This window comes from Sphaerodactylus townsendi, linkage group LG11 (assembly GCF_021028975.2).
Source record: "Sphaerodactylus townsendi isolate TG3544 linkage group LG11, MPM_Stown_v2.3, whole genome shotgun sequence".
NCBI lineage: Eukaryota > Metazoa > Chordata > Lepidosauria > Squamata > Sphaerodactylidae > Sphaerodactylus > Sphaerodactylus townsendi.
The window spans coordinates 72,927,275-72,938,115 of NC_059435.1; the positions used below are offsets into that span (position 1 = coordinate 72,927,275).

General features: G+C 46.4%; 1 protein-coding gene across 2 annotated transcripts in view; it reads right to left on the reverse strand.

Moving 5' to 3' along the window:
• The window catches only part of LOC125441220 (corticotropin-releasing factor receptor 2), a 207,686-nt gene that overhangs the window by 17,993 nt on the left and 178,852 nt on the right, over positions 1–10,841 (reverse strand). For both annotated transcript variants that reach the window (XM_048511647.1, XM_048511646.1), the window contains one exon: positions 1,766–1,851. In XM_048511647.1, the coding sequence (XP_048367604.1) occupies positions 1,766–1,851 (86 nt within the window). The remainder of the gene's footprint in view (positions 1–1,765; positions 1,852–10,841) is intronic.

Below are 10,841 nucleotides of genomic sequence, written 5' to 3' on the forward strand. Positions count from 1 at the left end.
CCAGCAGGGTTCATGTGGAGGAGCAGGGAAACAAACCCTGTTCTCCAGATAAGAGTCCATTGCTCAGATGGAGAAACAAGGAAACAAACTCAGTTCTCCAGATTAGGCTCTGCTGCTCCTGTGAAGGAGTGTGGGAATAAACTCTTTTCTGCAGATAAGAGTCCATTGCTTATGACGAGGAGGTTCTCCAGGTTAGAGTCTGCCGTTCTTTCTTTCTTTCTTTCTTTCTTTCTTTCTTTCTTTCTTTCTTTCTTTCTTTCTTTCTTTCTTTCTTTCTTTCTTTCTTTCTTTCTTTCTTTCTTTCTTTCTTTCTTCCTTCCTTCTTCCTTCCTTCCTTCCCTCCTTCCTTCCTTCCTTCCTTCCTTCCTTCCTTCCTTCCTTCCTTCCTTCCTTCCTTCCTTCCTTCCTTCCGTCCGTCCGTCCTTCCTTCCTTCCTTCCTTCCTTCCTTCCCACCTTCCTTCCCACCTTCCTTCCCACCTTCCCACCTTCCCTCCCCCTTCCTTCCCCCTTCCTTCCCCCTTCCTTCCCCCTTCCTTCCTTCCTTCCTTCCTTCCTTCCTTCCTTCATGGGATTTATAAGCCGCCTTTCTTTGGAAGGACTCGAGGTGACTCCTAGAAGGGCTGCACTTTTAAAACAGTGGATCAGTGGCTTGTTTCAAAAATACAAGAATGCAGCTTCATTCGTTAAAAACTTAAAAACTTAAACAGCCATCACAAAATTACATACAGGTTAAAACAACAGAGCGCCCGATCTAAAGGCCAGCGGAGGGAGGGGGTAGGTAGGACCCAAGATGGAGATCAGGGCCCAACCAGGTGGAAGGCAGCAGCCTCAGTCTCAGTGGGGGGGGGGGGGGGGATAGAACCGCGGCCAGCCCCCGCAAAGGCCCGGTGGAATAGCTCCGTCTTCCAGGCCCTGCGGAACTCACCAAGGTCCCGCAGGGCCCGGACAGCTGACCTCTACACCATGCTGGGTCTGTAGGTTTAATGTGCCTCTGAGCTGACACGTCCATCCCGGATTTCATTATTTAGCTAAGGAACACCTGTGTGACACATGGAGATGTCCAGCTATTGAACCCTGTGCACATTTCACGAAGAAAACCGGATGATCTGTACTCTTCAGCTTACCTGCAGGGCCGTACCTAGGCAAACTGGAGCCCTGGGCAAAACCTTTAAATCTATGCCGAAGGGGATGGATTTAACAATAATAATAATAATAACCTTTATTAGGCATTGAGAGAATAAAAGAAAGAAAGAAAACCAGCATTGGCAGGAAGGGGGTGGATTGAAAAGGAGAATCTGGGGAAATTTAGGGGGTGCCTGCTGTCAGGGGTGCAATTATTAAGATAGCGGCACCAAAATTTCAGAGTATCTTCGTGAGACCCTACTGATGATACCACCCAGGTTTGGTGAAGTTTGGTTCAGGGGGTCCAACGTTATGGACCCTCAAAGGTGTAGCCCTCATCTCCTATTAGCTCCCATTGGAAACAATGTAGGATGGGAGCACTCCCTTTGGGAGTCCATAACTTTGGACTCCCTAAACCAAACCTCACCAAACCTGGGTGATATCATCAGGAGAGTCTTCTGAAGAATCCCTGAAATTTTGGTTCTGCTAGCTAGCCTAAAAGCTGCGCCCCCTGCAGGCCAAAAATGGAAAAAACACTGAAAATACAAAAAATCCCACAAATGAACTTACGCCCCCCCTCCCCCAAGGCTGCGCCCAGGGCAACTGCCCACTTTGCCCAATGGGAGGAACGCCTCTGCTTACCTGTACTGTATTGTCTCTGAAGTGGTGGATGCTCTCAGTTTTGTCATTAAAATCCTAACAATGTTAAACAGGAATACAAAATTTATCTGAAAAACAAAAAGGGGGAAAGGGAGAGAAAACGAAACCAATCAACTTCCAGAGGCGAACACTCAGCCAAATAACCAACCTGCGGAGCAGTTCGGTTCGAAAGGAGTTTCATTTTATGCTGCGCTGTGCAATATAACAACAGGAAAGAAATGAGTTTGCACTTCGTCCTGGGGAATTGTTTTTGGAGCGTGCCTCCTTTCCATCCTGCTCAGAGTTAACAGTTTGGAGCAAAACAGTCAGCCATAAGTAAGGCACGCGCAGTTCCACCTAGAGCAGAAAATGTTTTTTTAAAAACAACAACAACATTGTTTTAAAAGGCTGTCTGAAATGTGGGATGATCAGCCGGTGGCTCTTAAATCAATTTTATTTGGATCCTGGCAGCCTTATTTTCATACTATAAGAAACCAAGATGCCTCATGTTAATGGTGATTCTCTTTGCCGGATTGTGCAGGTAAAATGCAAACAGAGATCTTTGTAAACGTGAATCATCAAAGAGATACGGATGCTTCGGGCCTGTCTTCACCTTCTGGGAATTCTAAGGAAGAAACTGGAGCAGATGGCGGTATACTAAGACACCAACCCCACCAGCTGAGGTTATACCTTAATTTTCCAAGACACCTAAATGCTGTAAAATAAGGTAAAACAGCAAAATAACCACAGACCGAATTCTTGCCAGCATTCTATGCCTGACCTCCTGCCTGTGCTTAACTCTGGACCATCTGACTATGCCTTTGCTTGCTGTCTGACTTGCTGTCTGACTACACCTTTGTTTGCAGCCCGTCTTGACACCGTCCTGACCGCACCTTAGCTAACACCTGCCAACAGCACAGGTGGCCAGGAATCACTTTGAGGCGGTGCGTGCGGACAAACGTGGGTTTTTGCACATGTTTTGGAAACATTTTCAGGAGATTGTGTGGAAAGATTGTGCGGATTCTGCTGGTATCTCTCCCTTTGAGAGTTACCAGCTTATTGCAATAAAATTCCAACAAAACAAGACTGGATCTTGAAAGTCACAGAGTATGCAGAAATGGCAAGGCTGACGGCGGCTATAAAAGACAAGAATATGGACACTTTTCTTAAAGACTGGAAATCCTTTGCGGACTACTTACTGAAAACATATACAAACAGAGAAACAACAGCAGGATTTGAGCCTTAAATGAAAATAGCGTATTGGATTAAGGCAATTTTATAAGGACTTGAAGTAAGAACATAAGAACATAAGAACAAGCCAGCTGGATCAGACCAGAGTCCATCTAGTCCAGCACTCTGCTACTCGCAGTGGCCCACCAGGTGCCTTTGGGAGCTCACGTGCAGGAGGTGAAAGCAATGGCCTTCTGCGGCTGCTGCTCCTGAGCACCTGGACTGTTAAGGCATTTGCAATCTCAGATCAAAGAGGATCAAGATTGGTAGCCATAAATCGACTTTATACATAAATCTGTCCAAGCCCCTTTTTAAAGATATCCAGGTTAGTGGCCATCACCACCTCCTGTGGCAGCATATTCCAAACACCAATCACACGTTGCATGAAGAAGTGTTTCCTTTTATTAGTCCTAATTCTTCCCCCCAGCATTTTCAATGAATGCCCCCTTGGTTCTAGTATTGTGAGAAAGAGAGAAAAATTTCTCTCTGTCAACATTTTCTACCCCATGCATAATTTTATAGACTTCAATCATATTTTATAGACTTCAATTTTATAGACTTCAATCAAAGTGAAAAAAATGTAGATATTAACTGAAAGCACGGAGTTAGATTTGTGTTTGGATCCATAGTGAGGTAACTGGAAGTCACCATATATATGACTTCTTTTTTCTCATTTAGCATAATTATTCTAGTGGGGAGGGGAACTAGATTGGGATCTTTTCTTTATCTTTCTATGTATGTGTAATCTAGATGTGCAAAATAAACAAAAATTCACAACTGAAAAAAAACAGAGATACCAGCTTGTACCCTGGAAATCTCATTGACTTTTAAGGAGCTACTAGACTTAAATCTAGCTCTTCTATGGCAAACTGGCAAGATTTCCACAGTATAAGCTTCCAAGAGTCAAAATCGTATCTGATCAAGAGAGCTTCGACTCCAGAAAGCTTCTACTCTACAAATCTTGCTGGTCTTTACGATGCTTCCGAACTCGAATCGTATTCTTCTCCTGCAAACAAACACGACATCCCACCTGAAATTATTTATTTATAGCTTCCTACTGCTGTTATGAAAAAAAAACCAGAACAGCAAGGTCATTTTTTGCCTATCGGTGATTTTATCGCCACTCCCGAAATATATACGGTTGTGGATTTCTTTGTGCTTACGGAGCCTTTTAAAAGCCTTACTGCAGCAGACTGAAAATGTTTGTATCAATTGTCGGAAGGAGCAGCGGCAGGAGGAAAAGAGTGATAAGAAACATGAAGGGAACCGGCAGCCGCCTTTGTCAGACGGCAAGCAATGAGGTCAGAACAAAAATGAAATCATTTCTGTCCTTGAATGAAACATGCAATTCTTCTTCTTTTCTTTTCCTTCCGTACGGCAAGGTCTCTTTGCCAATGAGCCGTAATTAGAAGAGCACAATGCTCCGGGAGACTGAGGGAAGACAAGGTGAAGGATTGCATTCGATTCCCTGACATTTCTCTTCTCGAAGGCAGGCTGGTCCCTTCCTTGAGCTCTGTGGAGAGTTCTCAATAGTCCCAGAACAAAAAGACGGCTTGAAAGCAATGGCAGGTGATGCAGATATTTCTGGCTATGACCCACGGACCTCTGGCGATCCGCAGGCAGAGGTGGGATCCAGCAGGTTCTCACAGGTTCCCGAGAGTAGGTTACTCATTATTTGTGTGTGCCGAGAGGGGGTGACTAATTGGTGATTTTGCAATGTGATTTTTGCCTTAGTTACGCCCCTCTTCTCAGCAGTAGCGCGCAGAACTTGAAGCAGTCTAGCAGGAGGTGCACTGGCGTGCGTGGCAGCCTGCGCCTGCGTGCATTCGTTTCCCGCCCAAGGACGGGCGCAGCGGCTGTGTCCTTGCCACAGCCCCGTCCAGGAATGCCCCGCCCCAGAATGACCGGCCACGCCCCAGTCGTGCCTCGCCCATCCCCATTGGCGCTACGCCACAGTTTGAATCCCACTACCATGGGAACGTGTTACTAAAATTTTTGGAACCCACCACTGTCCGCAGGGATGCGAAAAGTCATCTGCTTTATGTTCATGGACTACAAATCCCATCAGCCCCTGCCAATTGGCCATGCTGGCAGGGGCTGATGGGAATTGTAGTCCACGAACCTCTGGAGAGCCGCAGGTTGCAGACCCCTGGCTTTGCTGAATGAATAGTTTGTATTGAATCCCCTAGCTATGGATTGGTGGGTGGGGGGTTACTGGGACTATCTTAGCTTTGTGTGCATACAGTGAAATCTTTGATATCCTCTGTTTATTTATTTATTAGATTTATTAATTGCCCCTCCCATGTCTGGCTCAGGGCAATGTACAGCCAAAATTACAATACATAAAAACTGTTTCGACAAAGAACCCATAGTTTAAAAGACGAAACAGTAACCAAAATAATAAAATAAAATAACCCGCGCAGTCCATAAGATCAGGAATTAACGAACCAGCCTACACTAAAAGTTATAAAATTAAGCCGGAGAAGTAAAACCCACCTATGGGCTAAGAAAACACATAGCCCCAGGGGAGACTGGTGGCCAAAGATCAGCCTCAAAGGAAGCCTGGTGGAACAATTCCGTATTGCAGGCCCTGTGGAACTCCACAAAGTCCCTCAGGGCTCTGATCTCCTCTGGGAGACTGTTCCACCAGGAGGGGGCCAAGGCCGAAAAGGCCCTGGCCAGAAGTGGGATTCAAATAATTTAACTAATAATAATTTAATAATAATAATTTAAATAATTTAACTCTTTAGTTTGGAGAGGAGATGTCTGAGGGGGGATATGATTGAAGTCTATACAATTATGCATGGGGGAGAAAATGTTGAAAGAGAGAAATTTTTCTCTTTCTCACAATACTAGAACCAGGGGGCATCCATTGAAAATGCTGGGGGAAGAATTAGGACTAATAAAAGGAATCACTTCTTCACGCAACGTGTGATGGGTGTTTGGAATATGCTGCCACAGGAGGTGGTGATGGCCACTCACCTGGATAGCTTTAAAAGGGGCTTGGACAGATTTATGGAGGAGAAGTCGATCTATGGCTACCAATCTTGATCCTCCTTGATCTGAGATTGCAAATGCCTTAACAGTCCAGGTGATGGGAGCAGCAGCCACAGAAGGCCATTGCTTTCACATCCTGCACGTGAGGTCCCAAAGGCACCTGGTGGGCCACTGCGAGGAGCAGAGTGCTGGACTAGATGGACTCTGGTCTGATCCAGCAGGCTAGTCCTTATGTTCTTATGTTCTTACCAGTTCCGGTGGTGGGATTCAAATAATTTAACAATGGCTTGAAGCCTGGGCCTGCGCGCATTCGTTTCCTGCTCAAGGACCGGCGCAGCGGCTGCATCCTTGCCACAGCCCCGCCCAGGAATGCCCCGCCCCCGGATTGCCCGGCCACACCCCCATCGTGCCCCACCCAGCCCCATTGGCGCTACGCCACAGTTTGAATCCCACCACCATGGGAACCTGTTACTAAAATTTTTGGATCCCACCACTGAATAAGCCCCTCAATTTTCTCGTCTCCTCTATTGTGGCTCGTAAGCTCTGGAGCCCCAAGTCTGCAAAGTCCATCTGGCCTCCTCATCAGGGTTGCCAACCCCCAGTTGGGACCTGGAGATCTTCCAGAATTACGACTGATCTCCATACCTCAGAGATCATTTCCCCTGGAGAAAATGGCTGTTTTGGAGGGCGGAGGGTTTTAGAGACTGTGTATCCAGCCATTCCTCCTCCCCCCATCCCAATCTCCTCTCCAGGTTCCACCCCAAAATCTCCAGGAATTTCCCAAACTGGAGTTGGTAACCCGACCCCTCACTGATGGCCTTTGCAAAGACCTTTCTGTTCCAGAAGGCCTTTGAAAAGGACTCAGTTCCAAGTGGTTGATTTCAGCAAGGACCTGCACCTTAGCGCCATGCGGGGGCTAACCAGACTGGCCTACCTCACAGGAGAATTGTGAAGATATGAGCAGGATAATTATGGGAAACACTCCGAGTGCACAAAATTATTCAGGATTCCTTCCTGTTGTGTGCTGTGAAGTTCCATAAAACAGGGCTACAAAGTGACTTTGAACCCAAGTAGCTTCAAATTTACCAGGATGCATATAATTTTAAAAAAAGTTAAGTCCCTGGCCAGTCCCTGCCTTAACCACTCTTGGCTAAGAGATAACATAGAAGAGTTTGGATTGATATCCCCCCTTTCTCTCCTGCAGGAGACTCAAAGGGGCTGACAATCTCCTTGCCCTTCCCCCCTCACAACAAACACCCTGTGAGGCAGGTGGGGCTGAGAGAGCTCCGAGAAGCTGTGACTAGCCCAAGATCACCCAGCTGGCGTGTGTGGGAGTGCACAGGCTAATCTGAATTCCCCAGATAAGCCTCCACAACTCAAGCGGCAGAGCTGGGAATCAAACCCAGTTCCTCCAGATCAGACTGCACCTGCTCTTAGCCACTACGCCACATAGCTGTTATCGCAAATGATCCTGCTTTGAACATAAAATGCAACAAAACCCTAACATTTCACGACCTTCCCGGATACTGAGCAATCACCGCCTCAAAACCCAACATGCCTGTCAGCCTGACCCTGCCGAACGGATGTCTCCGAATTTCCTCTTTAATTGCTCTCTCAGTCTGCTTTAATGGTTGAAATTCTCTCCCTCTTTGTTCTGTTACCCATTCAAAGGCTAAACGCATTGCCTGAAAAAATATAAATGGTTTAAATGTCTACAGAAGGGTCGGGGGGGAAAGATTATTCTGTCGCCCAGAATTGGATAGCATTTAAAATAAAATTCTTTGGAGATGCAATGATGTGATAGGGAACGCGAGAAGACCGTCTGTTGGTTTCTGGGCCCAGTTGCGATTACCGATACCCAAGAATGCTGAACTGGGAATCTGTTGGCCCTTCCAAATCAGGAAAGCCAATGGAGTGGGCAGTGGTGGGATCCAAAAAATTTAGTAACAGGTTCCCTCGCCAACTCCCCATCAGCAAAGGGGGCATACCTAGGCAAACCTGAGCCCTGGGCAAAACCTGAGTTGGATGCCCCCCTCCTCATCACGACCCCCCAAATTTTTTTTGCACCAGGTCATTTCTAAATCATCATCACATTATAGAAAATGCCCCAACTCACAAATCTGAACACAGCAATGGTGAAACACGCAGGTTCTTTGATAGAGACTGGTGAGATAAAAGGTACGAAAGGCTGAGAATCCATGAATTGCAGTACCTGGAAGGGATTAACCCAGTTCAGGGAGTTACATTATTAGTCCCAATTGCTATATGGAACCTTCACGTTCAAAGGCAGGATGCCTCTTGGGGAGGCGAGGGCGTGGAGACGGAAAAGCGGACCCAGTTAGTAACCCCCTCTCGGCACACACAAATAATTAGTAACCCACTCTCGGGAACTGGTGAGAACCTGCTGGATCCCACCTCTGGGAGTGGGCCAAATCACCCTGGCACTGAAAGACATGTCACAGCCTTGGGAATGTTCAGACCTGTAGCCCCAGCAGCTGACGGTACAGACCTCCAGATCCAGCCTGTAGTTCTTGTTGATTCGGAGGCCACTTCCGCAAAGGCAGAATAATGCACTTTCAATCCACTTTGCAGTTGGATTTTACTGTGCGGGAATTGTTTGCAAGCAAAATCCACTTGCAAACAATTGTGGAAGTGGAGTGAAAGTGCATTATTCTGCACATGCGAAAGGGGTAGTGGTGCAATTCAGCCGGTTCGCACCACTTCGGCAGAAGCGGCTGTTAAAAATGGTGCTTGTAAACAACCAGTTGTTAAATTATTTGAATCCCACCCAGTGGTGGGATCCAAAAATTTAGTAACAGGTTCCCATGGTGGTGGGATTTAAACTGTGGCGTAGCACCAATGGGGCTGGGCGGGGCACAACGGGGGCGGGCGGGGCATTCCGGGGGCGGGGCATTCCTGGGCGGGGCTGTGGCAAGGACGCGGCCGCTGCGCCGGTCCTTGGGCGGGAAACGAATGCACGCAGGCACAGGCTGCCACGCACGCCGGTGCACCTCCTGCTAGACTGTTTCAAGTTCTGCACGCTACTGCTGAGAGGAGGGGCGTAACTAAGGCAAAAATCACGTGGCAAAATCACCAATTAGTAACCCCCTCTCGGCACACACAAATAATTAGTAACCTACTCTCGGGAACCTGTGAGAACCTGCTGGATCCCACCTCTGATCCCACCACTGGGAGGGGGCCTTAGTTTTTCAAAGCACTGTCTGAGATGTGCATGTAAATGTGGTATTTTGTGTATTTTTAATAATCATTTTATTTATTTATTTCATGGGAGGAGGATCTGGGGGAACCAGGCACGAATCCTGACTCTGCCATGGAAGCTCACTGGGTAACCTGGGGCAGGTCACCCACTCTCAGCTTAACCTATATCACAGGGTTGTTGTGAGGATGAAATGGAGAAGAGGAGAATGTTGTAAGCAACTCACGTGAGGTATAAATGAAGTAAATAAGTAAATAAGAAGAGATCTGGAATGGTACAATATGCCCCAATCTCATCAAATCTGAGTGGCTTTTGAACCCAGACCCCTCTAACCTTCTGCGGTTGCTTCTAAAAAAGAAAAGGAAATTCAATCGCTTAGAACACCAGCCTATCTGTGGAACAGGATCTTACAAGAGCAGCAGCGTTTCCAGTGAAATCTAGAGCTTAAAATCTGTCCGTACCCACCAGAAGAAGTGGTAGAAAGCAGAACTACAGCACAACTTGTTGCGATGGCAATGCCACTACCAAGAAGGCCCCGCTTCACATACCAGATGGTCCGTGGCTGGCAGAGGCTGATTTCATAAATCTCAGAGAACATTTGGTTTTTTTGTGGAGAGGGGAAGCAGATGGGCAAAAGGATGGGATGAACATTTGGATACAGACAAGTCAAACAGCATAACAAGAAAGCTATTATTATCCTAACTAATTCAAAAGCACAAGGACAGTTACAACAGAAAGGAAGAAACGATGAAAATGAACAAAATTTGGCTACCAGTACTTAAAAACACTTCAACTTGACAGCACTTTACACATGCACACTATTAAAAAGTGCTCGTATGTACATTTATATATGGCACATTGAGAGGGAAGGCAGTTTGGTATAGCTTGGTCTCCTCAGATCTTGGAAGCTAAGCAGAGTTTGTACTTGGATGGGAGACCACCAAGGACGGTTCTGCAGAGGTAGGCAACGGCCAACTACCTCTGCTTCTCCCTTGCCTTGAAAACCCTCTAGAATTGCCATAAGTCAGTTGTGACTTGACAGGACATAATACATAGAAAAGAAGGATGTACGTTAAAACCAGTGGTGGGATCCAAAAATTTTAGTAACAGGTTCCCATGGTGGTGGGATTCAAACAGTGGCGTAGCGCCAATGGGGCTGGGCGGGGCACGACGGGGGTGTGGCCGGGCATTCTGGGGGCGGGGCATTAATAATTTCTCTGTTACTGTAAAAACCTCATATTGTAAAAAAAAGTTCCTAATTTCCAGCTGGTATCTTTCTGTCCATAATTTAAACTCATTCTAGCAAGTCCTATCGTCTACTGCCAACAGAAACAACTACTTCTCCCCTAATTGACTGCCTGTCAAATACTTAATACTTTCAAATACTTAATTTTGTTTCTAGAAATCAAAAGAAGGATACTTTCCTTAAACAAGGAACTTTACCATATTTCCAAAACATGTTTTTAAAACAGCCCAACAGGGAGAATTATCCCGTTTTCTACCTTTGCTAACCAGCCACATAGGAAACAACAGGGCTTGATGATTTGTGGACCGAATGGAATTTCTAACGGAAAAGCAGACCCAATTAGTAACCCCCTCTCGGCACACACAAATAATTGGTAACCCACTCTCGGG